Below are 21511 nucleotides of genomic sequence, written 5' to 3' on the forward strand. Positions count from 1 at the left end.
CCCGTAACGCCAGGCCGAGGGCGGCCGAGGGCTCTCCCGGCACCCACCTCCCTGGTCCTTCCCAGGAGCCTGCAATGACTTCCTCAGGGACAAATCATGTGGTGGTGTCGGTGCTGTGAAGCCTTTGGGCTGAATAGAGGTAAAAGGCAGAGGTAGGATTAGCCTCAGGCCAGGTGCTGCCTGTGAGCCAGGGAGCCTGGTCCACCTGAGCCGTTTTCATGGAATCATAGAATGGTTTGGGTTGGAAGAGACCTTTAAAGATCGTCTAATCCAAACCCCCTTGCAGTGGGGTATTGTGATCACATTTGGCTTACTGCTGGCCTTCATTTTGAGTGCTATAGAATCATAGAATGGTAGGGGTTTGAAGGAACCTTGAGATCATCTAATTCGCCCTCCCTGTTAATGCAGGTACACCTAGATCAGGTTGCACGGAAGCACGTCCAGGCAGGTTTTGTAAGTCTCCAGAGGAGTTATTTCTCCACAGGTAGAGGGTTCTGTGCTTGCCCTTACTGAACTTAATGAGGTTCAATTCTGCCCAACTCCCCAGCCTGTCCAGGTCTTGCTGAACGGCAGCACAGCCTTCTGGTGTGTCAGCCACCACTCCCAGCTTGGTTATAATCAGCAAACTCGCTGAGAGTAGGACATTGTTGCTTGGCACATTGCTACAGCAGGCCTGGGGTGCTGTGTGATGCCATGCCCTTGATCTGAAGGGGATGAAGTGCAAAACCACAGAAAGAACAACAGCAAATCTCATGAGGACTGCTGGGGCTTGAACTACACCGGCTGTTGGCACCAGCCACCTCCTCTGAGGCTGGAGGGGTTGGGGCACAGCCACGCTGCGATGGCCTGACATTCCCGTGGTTCCTCTGCCTGAGACAGACGCCTCCCTCTGCACCTGAACCTCAATTCCCAGTTTCAAAGAGGACACAAACTAGCTTCTCCACATCAATATTAAACGTACACCCCCTTACGCCGAAGAAACAATGAGTATACTGAGGACAGCAGCGCGACGCCGCCGCCCGCTGCCCTGCCTGGGCGTGGTAAAGCGCGGCGCGGTGTCACACGCCTATCATTTGCGCTGCCGCTCGTTTCTCGCTGGTTTCAGCAGCAGAGAAGCGGCAGGGGCTGGGCGGCGGCGGGGCCGGTGGCGCGGAGCCGGGCCGGGAGCCGCCCCGGGGCGGCGCCGCGGAGCTCTTAGGCCTGCGCGGCGGCGGGGCGCTGGTGGCAATCATGGAGGTACAGCTGGCGCCGGTGCGGGCCTGGGATGATTTCTTTCCCGGTTCGGATCGCTTCGCCCGGCCGGACTTCAAGGACATCTCGAAATGGAACAACCGGGTGGTCAGCAACCTGCTCTACTACCAGACCAACTACTTGATAGTGGCCGCCGCCGTTGTCTCCATCGTGGGGTCAGTGCACGGGCCTCGCTTGCCCTCCGGCAGCGGCGGCCGGGGAGGGGCCTGCAGGGAGCGGCGGGCTCCGGGACTGGAGGGGCGGTGGACTGTGGGGTGGCCCCGCTCCCTGTCTAGGGAATGCTGCGTCTCGCCCGGTGCCTTTCGGCTTGGCCCCGGGCGCTGCACTGCCCGGGGATATGTCGGGAAACTGCTTTTGTTCCTTTGCCCATCCCTGAAATCTCTGATTTACCTGGTGTCGCATAGGAAATGAAGGCCTGGTTAGAACCTGCCTTGCGGAGGGGGGTTGTTAGCATAGGAGTGGTGTTTAAAAATTACTCATTTGTTAGTGGGGGTCTAACAGATCTGAGAACTCCTCCTTATCTTCCTCTTCCATGCTCATCAAGCCCCTTTGCCAAGGAAGAAGACTTCAGTCGCCCAGCTTGTCATGGGGCACTGTGTGCCTGGCAGAAGGCAGTGGTGGGTTTGTGTTGGGATGTCACAGCTCTGAAACGCTGAGCTGCATCCTGCGCAGCCATCCGTGCTTCCTCGCTAAATCTGTCCGGTGCGACTGCTCAAGCTGAGAAAAGCTTCACAGCGAATTTAAAGAAGGGGCGAGTTCTGCTCTCTGTTATGGTGCCAAGCTTACATCCAGGGGACAGAACAAGCCTTTCTTATTTCTGAGATAGCTCATACTAAAAGACCTTGAATATAAAATAAATAAGGCGCCTGTTTGTATAATTTTGGTGGACAGGCTTGAGAGCTTTGAGGCAGGGCCATCTGCTAGTACGATCGTTTAGCAGGCCCAGCTTTCCTGAACAGAATTGGGAAATAACCTTATAATCATCTTATGAACCAAAGCCTATGCAACATTTCTACAAGCATTGCTCTAGAGTCTTGGGTCAGAATGCTTTTAAGCAAGACATGCAGCAGAGGCTGATGATTGAGCCTATTAATACAGAAACTGGAATGCTCCCCTCTTCCCAACAAACAATGCACAAGTGCAAATGCTTAAATTGGAAAGCTGCCCAGCCCCTAGGCCAGAATAATTTTGACTGAAGAGCATCTTATCTTGTATATTGCAGAAGCTGGAAATTATTCTACTCAATCCATTATTTACTCAGTTAAGCAGTCTGCATCTTGAAAGGGCTTCTGAAGCTGTTGAGCTAGCAACTAAGTCGGTGAAGATTCTCTGGGCTGCAGGGAGCTTTGGCTTGTGATCTGCAAAAGGAGGGGCTGAGAACCCTGCTTTCACTTCTTGATGCAAAGGTTTGGCACAGCACTGTAGGCTTTCTTCTTAATTTTGGTAGGGATAAAATGAGACTTCCATGGTCTTGCTGTTCTTGGCCTAAACATCAGTGTCATTTGCCCTTCTTTAGCAGTGTGAGAGCTGTAGCCAGCTCTCAATAAGTAGGTAAGTTGCAGGTGCCCTGGAAATCAGAACAGCTCTTCTCCCCAAAAAGATGGGGGAAAAACTGAACAGTTATGATATCTCTGGTTGAAAAATGGGGATGGTAACAGCTTGTACTCAGACTTCTAAATTTCTCCTTTTGAACTCTGATCCTTTTTCTTTAGATAAGTGTGTTACATCTCCCACTTATTCCTCACTATTTCATTTGGGTGGAGGAGAAGAAAGCCACAGGATATGGAGATTAACATCAAAGCTGCAATTCTAGTATCCTAACTATTGAGTGCTTGCCCTTTGAATTGAGAGCTTTGGAATGAGGAATTAGATCTCACTCTCGCATTGTTTTTTTATTGCATGTCTCAGAGCCTTTGGTGTATGATGAATCTGATTCTTCTCACACTGAAATAAAAAAGGATGAGAGAGGAACTCAAAGGAAACAGGATAACGCTTCAACAGAGAACCTATCCATTTATTTTATTAAAAATACTTTTTGCTTGGCCAGATTGTGGCTTGGGAGAAAGGTAAAGAAAGTTCTGCTGGTAAATTTAACTTGATGACTATGTCGCTTCCTTGCACTTTGTTCTGCGATGGGCAGGAATGGCCGAATGATGAATCATGGCTTTTTAGGAACTCCAGGGCTGGGTGCAGGCCTAAGGGCAGAATTACTGAAGCTGCTAATGTAGTGGTCTTCCTGTGATCAAAAAATAACTTAGCCCATGACCAGCTTTACCTGTTTTCAAGCCATCTAATTATATATAGACAGACCTGGAACACAGAGATGATATTTTTCAGCTATTGTGACACTTGGTAGGGTGGTGCTGGGCTGATACAGAAATTGTAGCCTGAAGCTTCCTTGATACAGGAATTAGAGTTCTTGTTGCCACACCTTCAATATGTTGTCTCTTGCACAGTGAAGTTGACCTCTTTAGCCTCTTACTATCTCTCTACAAGGTATGGAATAACCTTAACATGAGTGTACTAGATCTGTAGTAGTCTCAACTGCATCATTTCCCTGACTTTCTCCCTCCATTTGCTTGTCTAATAGCTACTGTTACATGTAAATGATTTTCTGTGCTTGGCAGCCATGTAGGTTTTACTTTCAGCTTATGGGAGGTGTAGGCAGGAAATCAACTGGTGAAGGAGAAACCATCACTACTGAATTAGTGCCACTCTACTAATGCAGGCTGGTATCAGCAGCCCTGTCTCCTCCACACCCTGCACATTCCTTTAAGAGTGAATCTGGGCAAATGTGCTCTCCCTTCCCCCTACACCTCTGTTGCAGTAGACTGCAGATACAAATCCAGATCTTTACCAAATCAAATTGTGCCCTTCTCCCTGTTGTATAACAAGATGGGCTGCCCATTCTTACCCTGAGCCAGGGCCCTGTCACTGTGAGAGTTCTACAAATAGTGATTAAAATCAGTGCCTCCCACAGCAGCTTGCAGCTCCCCTCAAACAATCTTTGGTTAATAAGTGGAATTTCTCTGTGCTTTCACCTCCTCCAACAAGGCTTCTGTGTCTTGAAGCTCAAACTTAACTACTTGATTTGATGTAATTTCTTCCAGGATTTTGTTGCCATGTACTTGCTAAAAATTAGTTTCTAAATCTGACAGTAATGAAAGGCATGCTGGATTTCAGCATGATGTGTCTAAGCCTTCACTCTTTCCTGGAACAGTATTTTCACTGCAGCCTGAGGTCCAATGTCTCTTTCCTTTGCTAATTCTTCTATAAAAGATCTACTGCCCATCTGCACAACCTCGGGCAGTTCACAGACCACTACCTTAGCTGACATGCTTCCAGTGATTCCCTTGCTGAAATGAAAACTCCAGAGCAGCAAAATGCTTCATTTCTCTAATGCCTGATTAAAGAGTAAGCAAGCAAAACACATTACTTTAAAGCATAGGTAATGTAATAATATCAGTACACAAGTTCATAAAGGTCTGGCAGTTCTGCAGAAAGGAATTGGTCTCCTTTTCTCAGAGCAATGTAAGTGAGGGAGCATTAGTGAATCACCTGGGACAACAAGCCATGTATAGTTTCATGAGTTACCTCTATTTACAGCTAGACACATGAGGGGGAGAGAAAGGGCAGAATTTTAAAGATACTTAAAACAAATGTCTAAGGAAGCATTTAAATGCCCACTGCTTGGAACGTGATGGAGCAAAAGGCCTTCTGAAAGTGTCTCTTCATTCTTATTTGGTGTAGTAGCCTAACTGAGCTGCTCTAAGTAAAAAGATGTTCTCAATGACTGCAAATATCCTGCTCAGTGCTTTATTTCAGTCTTGCCTGGTCACATGCCAAAGAAACAGATGTGACAGCAACTGCTGAATAATCACCCTGAGATAGTTATCTGAAATGTAGATGATTTACAGATGAAGCTAGCTTGCTTTTGCTTTTTGTGGCCTGTCCTAATTCTGGTCTTAGGCTGCTGGAGGCTTCCTGTCTTGCACAAATGATGTGTTTTGCCTGGCTCTCTTTTTCCCAACACTGTAACTGTGTATCCTCCAAGTAACTGTTCACCTTTCTTGCTGCAAGGTTGTTCACAGGTGTGCAGATGTGAAATAACCTGACAGGAAGAGGTGATGTGGTAAGTCACTGAAAGCAGAGCTCTTTGGGCCTTCCTGCCTCTAGGTGGAAAATCTAACCTGTTTCCTGTGCGTGTAGGGATGAGTCTAGAAACTTGAACCCAGTGACAACAAAGTATCTCATCGTAATCTGGTTTTGCTGGCCAGAGGTAGATGCCAATACTTCTTCCTGCACAACCTCCCCCACCAGCTGCAAGTAGCTCTTCTGTTTGTTGATAATACTTACACAAATACAAAGTGTCCTATGGTGCTACTTGGCAGAGGACGCTGCCTGTGTCCCTGCAGCCAAGCAGGTTGTTTCTTTTCTTTCCCCATCTGTTTACTTTCTGTCAAAGCAGATGCCGAAGAAAACCTGGTCTCTGAGGGGCAGCAGGAGCACAATTGGAAGTTGCCTTGCAATGCTGCTGACAGGTGACAGGTTTTTCTTGCCATTTTGTCCCAGCTGTACTGGAGGTCACAGAAGCCTAGCAGGGTTGTACCACATCCACTACAGAGAGAAGTGCAGCAGATCAGCCAGCTAGGGTGCTGAGCACTGGGCTGCTAGCCTCAAATTCTACTTAGTCCTGCCATACTGTCTCCTTTCACTATTGTGAACGTTGGTGGCTTTCTTCTCCAACCCCAAAAGAGGTTTCTTCTTCTAAGTCATCTGATCACTGTAAACTCAAATTACCACACCATTGCTGTGCTAATAGTTTTGTGCATTACATTTTTAGGTATCTGAGAAGTCTCATAAATACCTGCTGAAGGGAATTATATTTAGAAGGTATCTTGTAGCACACTTAAGAGCTGGTCACTTACCTTGTCTCTGCAGCTTTGAAAGACATCCAGCCTTCTTGCCTGAGCATGGATTTGGCATAATGTGTTCTGATATCTATAAATAAGCCAACGTTGGTGGCTCAACCGTAAGGTGACTTCTAGGGCTGTGGTACAGCTCTCTTTTCCCCAGATACTGGTGTTCCAAAACAACTTGTACATGTTTTTTCCTTTTCAGTCTCTAGCTATTGTGTTATTGAGAGCAGTGTGCCAACAGATCTGAGTGAAACTGGGTAATGGAGGCCTGCCTTCCTGAGCAATGCCATTGCTGGAGAAGACGTTTCTATGTACATATTTCTAGGAGAATCTCAGTGCTATGGATTACACTGTGGGCGAATCAAGCAATAATGGGTAGCTTGGCATGTGACACCCTATCCAGCACTGTAATCAACAGTATTGAAGTGCATGGACACATGGCTGATAATTTGAATACCAGTTTTCAGTGGCAACTGCTGTCCCCATCTGTTTTCATGTGCCTCTGAATGACTTCATTTGATACTTAGGTTCACTGTTTCCTTGTACTCATTGGAATGCAGCCCACTTCAGAAAACATGTAATTCAAATGACTCTCCCCAGGAAAGTGGGATCCATTTGAATGCATTCTTCTTTTTTCTTCATATCCTTTACAGCCAGTCAGTTAAACAGACCCTGGGTAATACCAGAAAGAAGTGCAGAACAGAGAAGTCTTTGGTCTCTTCCCTATAAATAGAGAGGTATTGCTCTTTACCACCAGTAACTGAAGTTGTAAGGAGAGTAGATGGAAGGGCAGGGGAGATAAAGTTCTGATAGTAATTAAAAGACATGGAAAATGTAGAGTGGAGCTCTGCCTATTCCTTTGCTGCATCCAGGATATTTGCCTGTAGATTTTTGGGAAGAAGAAATTGGTTGCTGTCAGCTGTCTGAGTAAATTTGGCCAATTCTGCCCCAAGCTAGCTGTGATGTGGAGATGACTTCTGCTGTAAACATCTCCAATGTCCAGTAGTATGTATAGAAGCCAGGCACCACTGTGGTCCAGTCGTGAGTCACCCTCCTGCTGCTGCAGAGGAGCACAAATGAAACTGATTTCTTTCCAGAGCAGTGCTGTTCACTTTTTCCAGCCTGGAAACTTAAGATTGACAATTCAGTACTAAAAATAATCTGGCTGGCTGCAGGGAGTGACTCAGATGCAACAGGCAAGTCTGCCCTATCACCACTTCCAAACGACCTGGTAGCTTTTCAGTATGAGTAGCAGGAGCAGGTGGCAAACAAGTCTTAATTTTAATCTCTTTCCATCCAGTTGTCCTGTCTCCTGTTGTCACAATTGACTTAAAGAATCAAAAGCCAGACTCTGCTCTGAAATAATTCTTGAGGGTTTTGCCTTCTTGAGGAAAATGCTCTCTGGCATTGCAGGTAGAGTGTTGGCATACCAGTTCAATAGATTTCTTCTGCCTGTGCCGGATATGAAGCACAGACCACAAACCATAGCATCCTCCTCAGCAGTGGGGTGGAGTGATGAGTCATTTTGCCTGTTAGCTTTGGAACAGTAAGACTGACTGCAAAGTCTTCAAGAGGAAATCTTGACTGTGTCTGGTTTTATCAGGGTGGTGTTATCCTGCTGTTATAACAGCTTGGAGCCTTCAGCTGCTGTGCAATTAGATCAGTGCACATGCAAGCAAGTAAATCAGAATGCACATGAAATCACACAAGTTATTACTATGTAAGTGAAATATAATAGAGCCTGGAGTTTTTGTAAGTGCAGAAACAAGCTTTGAATACTTGGGGAAAGTGGTTTGAGCAGGTGATGTTCTTGCTCTGGTCCAGAAAAGGGCCTTGCTGTTTATAGTCCAAAGCAGATCCACTTGGTGGCTTGGTTTGCTTGGTAACTCTGTTAACAATAATAGAACACACACCTCAGGAGTGACTCTCGTGCCAGGCCTGGCTCTTCTTCCTGCAAGATCCTTATCCTATATTCCAGTTCCTTCTGACTCTGAGGCATGCTTGCTTGGGAATGGGCTTCCAACTGTGTTGCTGATGGTGGGAAGCTCCTTCTACAGGCTGTCAAAATTCTTTTGTGTGCATGTAAGCCAAGGAGAAAGCTTATTCAGAAATACAAACCAGTGCTGTAACTTTCTTTACTCAACATTCCCTTACTTATCCCATTTTGCTATTGAAAAGCTAGTTCATCTGAAGGCCCAGGCCGAGCCTGGCTTTCATCATGGGTAAGGAGATTGATCCCTTGGGCAAGTGACCTTTGGCTCCATCTGCTGTCAGGATTGCACATGCAGGAGAGGTGCTGATGGTAAGCGCCACCAAAGATGAGCTGCTGCAGAAACTCCTCCTGAGCTATGCACATAAAGAATCTAGATTCACTGGGAAGGGTTGCTCGTTCAGTTACACTTATTGCTTGCTTTAGCTTCTGCCTGAAAATCAGAGATTGGTAAAGGTGTTGAGAGCAACAACTGACTTGTTCATGCGTTGTGTGCCTAGTAACAGGTTATCAGTGAGCTATATGTTTGCTCTATAGACACAAATTTTAAAGACTCTGAAAGAGGACACTTTTTTTTTTTCCCCCCTCTCTCTCTAGATTTCTGAGTCCCCTGAACATGCTTATTGGTGGTACTGTGGTGGTGCTGGTGTTCATGGGGTTTGTGTGGGTATCGCACAACAAGGATATACTCCGCAGGATGAAGAAGCAGTACCCAACCACGTTCGTAGTGTTCATCATGTTGTCTAGCTACTTCTTGATCTACTATCTGGGAGATGTCATGGTGTTCATGTTTGGGATCACGCTTCCTCTCCTCTGTAAGTATTTCTCCTCTTCTCTGGGGTGCTAAGGGCACTTGATTTGAGCTTCCTCAAGTGAGTCTGCATAGTCTAAATTGGCTGCTGTTTACTGTCTCTATTTAAATGATCCCAAAACAGAATTGCAGGGGAGGAGACACAAAACAGCCCAAGGCCTCATTCAAGCTATTGTTAAATGGGTACCTGTGGTTACTTAAACAGTCATTGAGACTTCATCTTCTTCCAGTGATGCCATGGCATTGGAGTGTGAAGTTGAATGCTGCAAGGAGTGTGCATTTCCCGGGCATTAACAAGTCTGTTTCTGTCCTGCAGTGATGTTTGTCCATGCTTCCCTGAGGCTCCGGAACATAAAAAACAAGCTGGAGAACAAGATGGAAGGAATAGGCTTGAAGAAGACCCCAATGGGCATCATCCTGGATGCTCTAGAACAGCAAGAGGATAGTATCAACAAACTGGCTGACTACATATCCAAAGTGAAGGAGTAAGCAGCTGCAACATGGTATTTTTAGCAGTTGCAGGAGTGTAGTTGCTATTTACTATTGTTCAGGCTTGCTTTCAGTTTGTGTACAAAGCAGGAAATGCACGTGGTACAGATTAATAGTTGCAGAATACAGGTATTCCAGGGTCTTCAGGGCTCCTCTAAGAACATAAGAGCAGCAACTTTTTTTCTATTGTATAGCAGAATGTTCTGGTGTTTACACAAATACATACTAACTTCAATGTGTTTCCTTGTCTCTTCTTCTGGGGAGAGGTAGAGGAGAAAGAGATGGAAACCCATGGAATGCAGTGTCTCAAACTGTCTTGTAGCAAATTTGTCTGATAGAAGTAACACACCTTTCATCTCGGTTCTACAAGATGGCAGTTCATGCAGTTTATGCTGGGTAGCATCTTCAGGGTGGCAATGGTCAGGGTGAGCTGGAATGTATGAGAAGTCTTTTGCATCCTCCAAGTCCTTCACTTGAGTGGTCCACTTTGAGACCACGCTCCTAGCTTAACTAGCAAGCAGTAAAACTGTGCAATGCTTGTAATGAATATGGATTCCTGTCCTCACCTCACATTCCTCCTTTAGAAGCTGGGAAACAGTCTAAATAGATCTAAGCATGCAAAATATACATGGCACCATGCTGCTGTCAGTTCCAGTAAAATGCACCTTTGGTCTCTCCACGATCTTGGTCTATAGACACTGCTCTTCTCTGCAGGAGAGCCAGACTTCCTTGCAGGTCAGCTAAACTACAGCCAATCATGGGGAAAAAAGAATATTTGCAGATAGAAACCTATCTCACCCAACCTATTTCTACCCTATTGATGTATTTTTACTACTGCTACTTTAGAACTTACCTTGTTCTGGTTTAGTCTGTATAAGCTGTTTGTAGATGGAGGTGTGTGTGTGTTCTCAAGCGTGGGTCACCTTTTTCTTAAGCAGAATACAAAGCTCTAAGCAAAGCACGCATCGCATTGACTCTGTGCTTCTGACACTCTTCAAAGGAATAAACTGGAGTTCAGGTTTACAAGTAAAAAGCAATAAATGTCAAGATACAGTTTTTTGAAAACCCATTCTAAATTCATGAAGCTATTTGCCTGTCACAGCACCTGGAAGTGGTGTGGGGGATTTTTATATGTCTATATTTTAACTTAACTGCCACCTCTGATAGAATTACCTTGATACTAGGAGCTCACAAACACTAGGCTGGGAAAAGTTGTCCAGGTGACACTCCATTGCAAATATTCTTGCATTTCTCTTTTCTAACAAAGGAATTAATCTTACAAAAAAAAAAAAAAAGGCAAAGATCCTTCAAGTTGAGGCTTTTGTGTAACTTACCATGCTGTTTTCATAGTGAACTGTGTAGAAATCTGACAGTGTCATTCCATTTAAGTGTTGAAGTGCTCAGTATTTATTGAGAATGTCTGTATATTCCAGCTGAAGAGTCAATGGCTTGTTCCTCACTTGTAGCGCATGGTCTTTGTTTCCTCCCTTCAAGAACACAGTAGCCTAAAATTTTGTCTTTACTGTAGAATTTTAAAGAGCTACACAGTTATGAAGGAAAATAAATTCTAATGGTGATTACAGAGTGCATTTATTTCAGATTTGCAACAGTGGTTGGACATTTCAGCTTGTCTCTCTTTCTGTGGTTGGTGGAAAGCCCCAGAGCGGCGGTGGGAGATCTGCTGTCACCCTGCAGCTTCTGCCACAAGCCCATGCTTGTAGTTAAGCTGCTAGCTTTGAATTCTCTATATCTGTATTAACTTCATTCAGGCATGAGTGACCTCTGAGCTGCAGGAATGTTATGGCCTTCCTCTTACATCCTCACAAAGGCTTCTCTGCAGAGGTGGAGTGCTTAAAGTGTTTGTTCATGCTTATATAACTCTGCTTTAGTTAACTGGGGTTTTACATTTCTTTTAATTATCTGAGAGGGATTTCTGCTTTTAGGATTACTGAACAGTAGGAGGAAACCAGCTCTGCTGCAGTCAAACTGATGGTGTGATCTCTATCTGGCTGCTTCCTTCCTGTGGTCACGCAAGAGGCTGCTCAGTGGTAGAACATGGAGCAGGGCAGGGCTTTGCAGGTCCTGTACTATGGACCATGGTAATAAAAGTCATCTGGTTTTGGGTGTAGTAGTTATTTGCACCTGGCACCTTGAGGGTTAACTACTATATTTTCTTTTCCTCTATAACTCCCTGTCCTGACTGCTCTGGTTTCACCTGCACTAGTCTGGCCTTGATGCCTGCATGGAGAGCAATGTGCTCCAAGAGCTTTCCGGGGAAACTGATTTTTGTACTTGTCACCTGCTGCCATGCTCCATCTGTGAGGGCTTGGATAAAAGTACAGAGTTTCTTCACTTTGCTTCTTTTCTCCTTTACAAGAAGAGAGGGCTGTATGAAACAGGTGCAGTGAAAATGCTGCTTCCTTTTTTATATCTCTGCCCTGCAGAAATTGCTTTCCCTTCCCTCTTAGATGATACCTAAAAAACTACTTGCCCTGTCTTAGATGTTACATCAACCAGGAGGCCCAGGGCTGCAACACTGTGGTTACAGGGAGAAGCAGAACTGAGAGAGCTTTGCAATTCTGCAAGATGGAGAGTTGAAAGGTATCAAGGTATACACAAAGAAAGGAGAGGTATAAAGGAAATTTTGAAGTAACAGTAGTGGAGTTTACTTTGGATTCAGAGAAGTCCTGGACACAACTTCTATTGCAGGCTGTTTGTAATAAATGTAGGAAGGGGAAGCAGGGTGGGTCTGGGATTTAGCTGCTGGGGAAGGGTTGCTGGAAGTTATGAGCAAGAAGCAACTCACCTGAAGAAAACCCTGCTGGGGATGTCAAAGCTGTGCCCTTCAAGCAAGTGTAGCATCCACAGGAAGGCAGAGGAGCTGCACGTTAGCAAAAGGAAGGGCTTTGTTCTTTCCATATGCCTTATAGCTTTAAACAAAAATAACTCCAAACAACTGGTCTCTTATGGGTGTGTTCCATAAGAGTGAGACTTACCTGTAGCTGCTTCACAAAAAAGGCTTGCAACAAAAAAAATGATTAAAAAGGGGAGGAGAAACAAAGAATCACACAAATTATAGGGACATGCTAAGCTGTATATAAGCAGGCTAAACCCTATCATATCCAGGCCTGCTAGAGGTGAAATGTGCTATTCATGAGGAGCTATGAGTTTCTTAAACCCCTGGCAAAGACAGGGGTAAGCCCCATCCACCTACCACAAGAACAGCCTGGATATAGAGCTGAACTGGCTTTTCAGTGCTCTGGAGTGGCTGTAGTTAAGGAACACTCATGGACAAAAGTGAATTGTGGGCAAGAAGGATTACAGCTCTCAGAGCAGAGCGTGGCATCATCGTTTAGATGCTGATCAGGTACAATAGCAGCTGGACTGTTTTGAACTACAGGTAGCTGGAAACCATCAAGCTGAAGGATTTGAGGTACCACAGCACTCATTCTGTTCTGTGAGCTGCTTACTAGCCATGGAAGTGCTGCACACATCTTACAGAGAGAGCTTTATTTAATTTCTCTTTCCTTAACCTAAAAAATGAAGCTGTATACATGGAAACCAAATACATGGACAAGAGAATAATAAAGGAGCATGTGTGTGAAAAGAAAGATAAGATAAAGCACAGCATGTTCCTGCAGAATCTGGCAGCAGAAGGACGACATGGAAGCAAAATAGTTTGCTGACAAACTAGAAAGACAAGGTTATTGATGCCTCTGAGAAAATACTCCCACAACAAACTGGAGCCTCAGATCCACTTGGCAGACAGATGGCACTGGGATTGTTTGATACCTGATGGAAATGCTTAGCACTGACTTTTCCCATGCCAGCCGTTTTCCCCACACTTACAAAAGTGTGTGCTTCAAGCTTTGTTCCCAAAGAGTTATATGTACCAGAAAACATCTGCTGAATTAGTTGTAAGCAAAACTTAAACAGTCTTTATTCCAAGTTGTTGTCTTCAGGGCAGTCTGGTCTCTCACTCCAGCTGCTTTGGCAATGGCACCTGGAAAAGGACAGTAAATATTAGGAGGAGGAAATGTCTCATCTCAGTCTTATTTCCCAAGCCAGTTTAGTTTTGTATAAACCTTCAGAAACTGTAACAAGATCAAAAAATACACCAGCTGGGTGATCCAAGGAACTCTGGTTAGGAATTCTTTTGTCTGTAATTCCCCACTTGCTGTTTGTGATGCTTAATGCTCAGTAAATCTGTTTGCAATGAGTCCCACCAAGGAGAAAACAAACTCCCAGCTCAGCTCAAGCAGTAAAACCCAAGTTTAGCGAGGAAGCTGAGGATATTGAGGCAAGTAAGGAGTTACCAAGATCACACAGGAAGGTGAGAATAAAACCCTAATGCCCAAAGTCTAAGTCCTTTGAGCCAATAACAGAAGACCACCACCAAAAAAAAAAGAACTCCCATGTCCCTTCACATGGGCTGTGATAGCAATTGTTACCTGGCCCAACTAGGGTGGACCATGAACTGATCACCCCAAATCCCACAGCCCTCCTTTATGAAAACCTCCCAAGAATTTTTTTTGGGAATGCCTGGGGTTCACTGTTGCTTCCTGGCACCTGACAGCACCCAGAAGTCTTAAGTATTGCTGTGCAAAGTGAGGGCTGTGCCTGGCACCATCACCCTCCATCTTTCTGATGGGAGGCAGCAGATCCCACAGCAGTGATGGACCAACCTGCCACCACAAGCAGCATCTTGGCATGCACAGATAAACTGTGACCTTTGTGAGAGCAGGTCCTGTCATGTTAGACATTGCACCAAAATACAAAACACAGACTGAGGTCTAAAAAGGCCAGAAATGCCCTGAAGAGACAATACAGAGCTATCCAGGTTGCAAAAGACCTTCAAGATCATCAAGTCCAACCTATCACCCAACGCCACCTAATCAACTAAACCATGGCACTAAGTGGCTCACCCAGTCTCTTTTTAAACACCTCCAGTGATGGTGGCTCCACCACCTCCCTGGGCAGCACATTCCAATGGCCAGTCTCTCTTTCTGTGAAGAATTTCCTCCTAACATCCAGAGGCCCTGGCTGCAGCCAAGTCAGACTGGCCAGCAGAACCCCATAACTCTCAAATATGATTTGGGTGCAGCATGCTCACAGTAAACCTGGGCCCAGGGTCAGATGCCAGTGCAGGACCTGCCCCTGCCAAAATTTCAGCACAAAGTACTCTCTCTGGAATTACTAAAGGGATAATTATTTCTGTGTAGGTATAAAAGAAAGCAAAAACATGCCCACTATATATGTATATAAAAAAAGTCAATAATAAAGAAAATAGGAATTATGAAATACTACTTGGCCATTATTAATTGCAACAGAAACAGATGCATCAACACCACCAGCTACACACAGAGCAGCCTGCTGTTAGTATTTCTGGAACACTGGTAAAATGCCAAGAAACACAACATTTTAGGAAAGCAAAAGGTTAAATCTGATGGCCAGCATTTTGAAGAGGCACATGAATTTTGTACCCAAATGAGAGCATCTCCAAGAGGCAGTTATCACTATCTGGGACTTCCACTTCACACTAAAGATTTAAGTTCACAGAATCACCATGGTTGGAAAAGACCTTCCAGACCATCAAGTCCAGCCAGGACTACTACTACACCATAGCTTCAAGCTTCAGTCAAGCCAGAACAAAGGCAGGCAGTCTCACACCACCACTGTACTCCAGATCCTTCTTGTTTCCCAGAGCCTTGGCCTGTAGGTACGTCTTGCTTCTCACAGCCTTAGCTTGGTGGGTTTGTGGCAGCACTGAAGGAGTGAGGTTACTGTCCCCTGCCAGCCCAGGTCCTCAGCACCCATGGTGGGGGCAGACAGAGGCAGAGGAGTGTGGCCAACTGGAAACCCAGTTCCTCTGTGCAGTTCCTTAAGTGAGCTATTTTGCTGCCAGTGTTTCAGTTCATTCTTTACCAAATGGGCCAAGTGATTGTGCTGTCATGTGTAAGGTGAGAGCTAAAGAAAAATATGATTACTGAAAAGAGAAATGTGGCTTCTGTGGGAGACAGAGGACAGTCTAATGTGAAAAATATCTGTTACTCTCCTGAAGCAAACATCTTAAAATCCCCAATTCTTCTGTCATGACTAACACACTGTTCCTAGTGTGCTTACACTGAGTTTTTGTTGTTCTGTCTGCCTCCTGAGTTAATTTCCTTTCTTCTACCTGCATGGATGCAGACAGGAATGGGTGCCTGCTGTCATGTCTCTGGTGCTGCCAGGATATGCAACCACATGCATCCCAGGAATGGCAGTGTGATGCTACACCTCAAACACTGGGTTCAGTTTGGCAACTCCTCACTACAAGCAGTTTGAGATGCTGGAACATGTCCAGAGAAGACCAACCAAGCTGGGGAAGGGTCTGGAGAACAGGGCTGGTGAGGAGCAGCTGAGGGAACTGGGGTTGTTTAGGCTGGAGAAGAGGAGGCTGAGGGATGACCTCATTGCTGTGTTGAGGTAGGTGCTGGTCTCTTCTCCCTATTACCAGGTGATAGAACAGGATTAAATGGCCTGAAATTGCACCAGGGGAGGTTTAGGTTGGATATCATGAAATATTTCTTTGCTGCAAGAGTGGTCAGGCATTGGAACATGCTGCCCACAGAGGTGTTGGAGTCACTGACACTGGAAGTGTTCAAGAAACCTGTGGACATGGCACATGGGGACATGGTTTAATGGTCATAGTGGTGCTGGGTTGACAGCAGGGCTCGATGTTGAAGGTCTTTTCCACCAAAACAATTGTATGATTCCATGCCATGTGATGACAACACACAGTGTGCAGGTGCCTTTGCCAGCCCCACCAAGTGGCACCAGAGCATGCCAGGTGAACATGATTCCCTCCCAGCCCAGCCCCTGGCTAAGCACCTACCGGTTTGAGGTAAGCGACGTTACTCTGCCGAATGTCGTTGAGTAGCTGATCTCTCGGGGTTATTTCCACCAGGGGAGGTGGCCTTCTCCTGGGAACCGGTTTAAGCGTTTTGATGACGTCTTTGAGGTTGGTTTTCTCGGGGGGTTCCACGTACTCCGGCACAGGGGGTTTGCGCTGCAGCTTCTTCAGCTTAACCACTCTGAAGCTGACAGTCTTCTCTCTGGGTGGCTCCTCAGGGGCTGGCTGCCTCACGCTCTCCTGCCTTTTCCTCAGAGATGCGGCTGTGGGGACAGGTGGCTTCGGGGCTTGTGGGGGTTCATGCATCCTTGTCTGGGGCATTGGGCCCCCCAGCATTTCCCACATCCCAGGAGGCAACCCAAGTCCGTTTTCCAGCATCGCTATCAACTCTCTCTGCTCTTTCATTTGCTGCTGCCTTTGCTCCTCTTGCCTCTTCTGCCTCTGCTTGTCCAGGTTTCTGCTGAGCAGGTTGGTCACCACCATCCTGGGCCCCGGCAGCTCGAAGTGATACCCCATTTTAAGGAGGGTGGCGTTGGATTTCAGCAGCCTGGCGATCTCCATCTCCGCTTGGTGGCCCAGCATGCCCCGCTGGTTGTGAAAGCGGAGCTCCGTCAGCGTCTCGTTGTACTGCAGGCATCTCATGATGGCGACGATGCCTTTGCCAGAGATGAAATTGGAGTCGATGTTGAGGGTGGTGATGCTCCTGTTCTCGCGCAGCATGTTGGCCAGCGCGAACGCCACGTTGTCATCAGCCCCTACGTTGGCCAAGCTGAAGGTTTTGACGTTCTTGTTCTTTTTCATGGCGTTGACAAAGTCTATCAGCATTTCTTTGGGGACGTTCTCTATGTTGTTCAGGTTGAGCTCTTTCACGTCTGGGCTGTTTTTTCGGACTTTCTCCAGATTCTCCTCTAAATTGGTTTGGTTTCCCGAAGGTCTGGCGCTTAGCTTCATGAAGCTGGTATCCAGTGCCAACTTTTTGGGGATGTTTAATTTTGATATTTTCTTTTCACTCGGCTTTTCTGTGGTTTCTGCGGATTCTGGATCTGGCTTCTTACTTATCTGATCACTGTGACCGTTCTCATTGGTGTGAGTATCCTTTGTTTCTGATTCAGACTCATCTTCCTCTTCATCCCCTTCCTCATTTTCATCATCTTCCTCTTCTGCTTCTTCTTTCTCTTCCTCCTCATCTCTGTCCTTATCAGTGCCATCTTTCTTTGTCTCCTCAGGTTGTGGTCTTGAGCTGGACAAGTGCTCATTTTTGTAATGCCTCTCTTTTTCTTCTGGCACCCTTCCGCCAGCCGCCTCACCACTGCCACCAGCGTTACTTTCCATCTCCTCTGCAGCATTTTTCTGAGAAAGACAAAACCTCACTGCTGAAGTGATTGAACACAGCTTTGCCACATAACTTTCTGCTCAAATAAACATGTAACAGCTGGATTTGGATCTCTCTGCCCATACATTATTGACTAATCCTTTAAAGTGACACCACCTGTAAGTCAGGGCTGTGCTGGCTTGCTTAGGAACAGCTGATCTTAAAGTGGCTGCAAACTGGCTTCTCATCTTTGCCTAGTAAATTAAATCCTGACAATTACATCCTGTGTGCATTTAATACTAGGTGAAGATGGTCCTTGAACTTTTCTGGGGGTTAAGTCTCTAACCCAAAGTCTCTTTATGGATTTTTGTGTAATTGTTATAATTTCCTAGAGAAGACAGAATGTTTATTTCGTATGCCACAAACCATTAGAGATCTGTCTTAGCTGTTTGCTCAGCCCAAAGAGGAGCAAAAAGAACACAGAACAACTCTGAAATCATCCAGCACGAGACAAAAAGGCTACCTGCTCTGGTACCTGTCAGAGCATCACAGCTAAAGAAGAACATCACTGAAGACAGAGCAAAATAGCAGCTCAGTTTTGAATCCAGAAATAGGAAACTGGGCTCTTCATGCAGCTGGTGTGAGGCAGTAGGGCTTCTACCATCAAAATAAAATTAGGTACAAACTTCCACCCTCTCTAGAGGCTCTCCTAACTGCAATTAATTTTTCAAATACCTTTGTGTAGTGGACCCTCCATCACTGAGAAATGCTAAAAAGGATCAACATATTTTCCTAAAAGGCATGCACTAGTTCAGGCAGGGCAATGCCATGGCTTTTGCATCACCAAAAGCTGGGAAAAAAGGTCACAAAGCTACTTTCTGCCCTCAAGGCTGCGGTTCCTATCTGCTGTGACAGTGGAGGGGTTTAGTAGAGGGATCGCTTGACCAGTTGTGAATGCAGCAGGCAGCTCTACACTCAAATTCCAGATTTAACCTCAGAAGTGTTAACAAAGACCTGGGAGTTTGAGGGTACCAGTGCTGCAGGAGGGAAAAACCACAGATTTACCCCACCCCACCCCCGCAAGGAGAGCCTATGTAACCTGCCCTGGGGAGTCCATGATGTATGTGGTGCTGTGTATTAGCAACACCACTAGTGTTTAAGAAAAGGTAAATGAACATCAGTTGCTTCAACTTAAAGATAAATGAATACCAATTACTTCCACTTCACTTGGGTGAAGTAACCTCACCGGTCACTTCAACTTAGGTTAAAACACATGTGTGTGTTTTATCTGGCAAAGCTTCAATTTTATTAACCCACTGTAAAGTGTGGTCCTCATCCTGATAAATATCTGAGTATGGTCCTTAGCTTTATTTCAAAGTCATAGAGAGAGTAGAATAAATTTATGTTCTGTATTAAAAAGGGTTGGACCAGTTCCTGGAATCTGCATACTTGGTTATTAGTGAATGTTTCACAGTGTTAAAATACAGGGCTTGAGGGTTTTTGACCTTAAATTGTGTTAATTGTGAGTTTAATAGATATGATTCCTATGGAAAAATCAGCATAGTCTTGGTACATCCACTGCGTCCCACAGATTTGAGTCACACTCTCCAAACTGATTTTATAACAGTTTCTCACTCATTTGCTTTACTGAAACACAGTTAGGATTTCCTTATGTTAATAAGCTTAGGTAAATATTGAAGAAAAGCAATTTAAATCAATGACCAACCCTGCTGTCAGTCCAAGCGGGATCCTGACACAGCTGAGGCTTTCGGGATGAATTTCAATTTGTTTGCACCGTATCTTATGTAAGGGATGGCAGCAGAGGCAAGTTAGAGTATTAAAGCTATAAAACAGATCCCACAGCAAATGCAAAATAAATACTTGTGATTTTTTTGCTCATTACCTCAGAGGGCAAGAGGGTGACAGGGACTCTCTCATCCTCGAGCATGCGTCTGGATGCCTTCTGCCAGTACAGGTAGTCAACCAGGGACCTGTGGTCAAAGCTCCCTGTGGGAGGTTTCTCTGTCTGATCCTTCTGTATCATCCCAGTTGGGACTTCAGGGTCTGGGGCCATGACTTCCATCTCAGACTGCAGCTCCTTTAGCTCCTCAGGGGACAGGTTGGCCAAGATTTCATCTTCATCAATGTCCTCGGGACACACTTCTTCATCGGAGTTCTGGCTGAATTCAGACATGTTTGTTCTTCTTCCCTTCCCCTAGTACTTTTTAAACCTAAAGAGAAAGATAAATTGAAAAGGTGGTTTTATCCCCCCTTCACTAGCAGAAGTTAAATCAACAACTTCATGTTTTGGTCATGAGCTGTGGCAGCTCTTGGTCTCACTGTGGGAGAGAGACCGTGCAGCTAAGTCTATATTAAGCTGCACTTGGCTGGATAAAGAGAATTTATGGCGATGCTGCCATGCTCCATTTTCAGCAACCTGTCAGCTGTGCAAGCCCTTCTGACATTTCAGTGCAGCTGGTGTGGCCCCCATTGAGCCAGGCAGGAGACAGCTATTTTCTAGAGGTTCTTGGAACACCACTTCTTCCAGTGCCTCAACCCATGCTGTAAGCACCATAGGTGGGTGGAGGGATATTCGTGGTACCTGCAAGATGTGTGAGTGACATTCTGTGCTGTGGGAAGCATCAGCAGAAGGTGTCCCTATCTATAATGTCTCAGACACCTCACAAGTGCTGGGACCTGCAGGATCTCCACCACTTTTAGCCAGATGGAAACCCTGGCTGAATATTGCAGGTGGTTTTGGTGTGAGACCAGCTATCACACAACTGAGGAGCTCTCCCAAATGTAAAATCCTCCAAGGTGGACAAGAGGCAAGAGAGCGACTGGTATTACACACACCTTGTGTTTGGGGACAGGGCTCAATGTGGGGATGGGCATTAGCCCTTTGAACCAGCTTGAGTGGTCCCTGGAGTGAGACCTTAGGGAGCATTTCCCCGTAGCATTTCCCCCAGCACATCCATGCCCTGCTTCTTGACTGACCTGTTTCTACCATAAACATTATTTGCACTGCCGACAGATGTTGGCTAACAGTTTACCCCTTCATTAATTTATTTACAGAAATAACAAGCAACTACAAAGATTTACTTTCGTAGTATTTGTAGACCTGATGGAACTCTTTCCTGCAAGAGTGGCCAGGCATTGGAACAGGCTGCCCAGGGAGGTCGCAGTGTCACTGTCCTTGGAGGTGTTCAAAGAACATGGACATGGCTTAATGGCCATGGTGGTTGGACTCTTAGAGGTCTATTCCAACCAAAATGTCTCTATAACAAGATTACTTGAAACCCTTTTCTTTTGCAGTAAGTGTCCATTCCATCTAAGAAGCATTCTCCTTCTCTGTTCAGAATATTTCACAGGCTGCTAAATTTACAGGTAAACCAGAAGGCCACATCTCCATCACCCCTGGGCTCATGGCAGCTTTGTAAAGGCAGAGTAGCATGGGTGAGTCATTTTTGCTCTCCAGTGCAATTTCAGTACACTGCAGTTTGGGCTGCTCACTGGATTAGGAAGGTTTCCCTAACAATTTCAAATATTCTTTGCAAGGGAGATCAAATCAAATCCTCACCTTGCAGCTATGAACTTTTCTTTCATAGGGAAGAAACTGCAGGCAAGAGGCTGCAAAACCAGAGCCCACCAATTTTTAAAGCCATATTTCTTGTCGCAGTCTCAGCCAGGCTCTTCTTGAGTCTGCCAGCAGCAAAATCATCTCTGCATGATGATGTCCTCTCTTTGCTGTGTTTTGTAACAAGAAACACAGTGTTCAAAGCCCTATTAACCTCTGTTAAAAAGCCATTATTCAAAGGTCCTCATTTAATTAAGGCTGTTCCACCAC

General features: G+C 45.6%; 2 protein-coding genes across 2 annotated transcripts; one reads left to right on the forward strand and one right to left on the reverse strand.

Moving 5' to 3' along the window:
- The first annotated feature begins 1089 nt into the window (after positions 1-1089).
- Positions 1090-11037, forward strand: ARL6IP5 (ADP ribosylation factor like GTPase 6 interacting protein 5). The gene is made up of 3 exons (XM_068154336.1): positions 1090-1406; positions 8758-8975; positions 9288-11037. The coding sequence occupies exons 1-3, from the start codon at positions 1231-1233 to the stop codon at positions 9458-9460; spliced, it is 567 nt and encodes a 188-aa protein (XP_068010437.1). The 5' UTR covers positions 1090-1230; the 3' UTR covers positions 9461-11037.
- A 2-nt stretch (positions 11038-11039) lies between these two features.
- LMOD3 (leiomodin 3) lies at positions 11040-20011 on the reverse strand. Its single transcript, XM_068154335.1, has 3 exons — positions 19568-20011; positions 16335-17702; positions 11040-13463 (listed from the first exon to the last, which is right to left on the reverse strand). The coding sequence occupies exons 1-3, from the start codon at positions 19856-19858 to the stop codon at positions 13437-13439; spliced, it is 1686 nt and encodes a 561-aa protein (XP_068010436.1). The 5' UTR covers positions 19859-20011; the 3' UTR covers positions 11040-13436.
- Positions 20012-21511: the final 1500 nt, after the last annotated feature.

The sequence above is a fragment of the Melanerpes formicivorus genome, unplaced genomic scaffold (genome assembly GCF_026170545.1).
Source record: "Melanerpes formicivorus ecotype bairdi unplaced genomic scaffold, bMelFor1.0.p_v2 SCAF_28, whole genome shotgun sequence".
In the NCBI taxonomy this organism is placed as follows: Eukaryota; Metazoa; Chordata; class Aves; order Piciformes; family Picidae; genus Melanerpes; species Melanerpes formicivorus.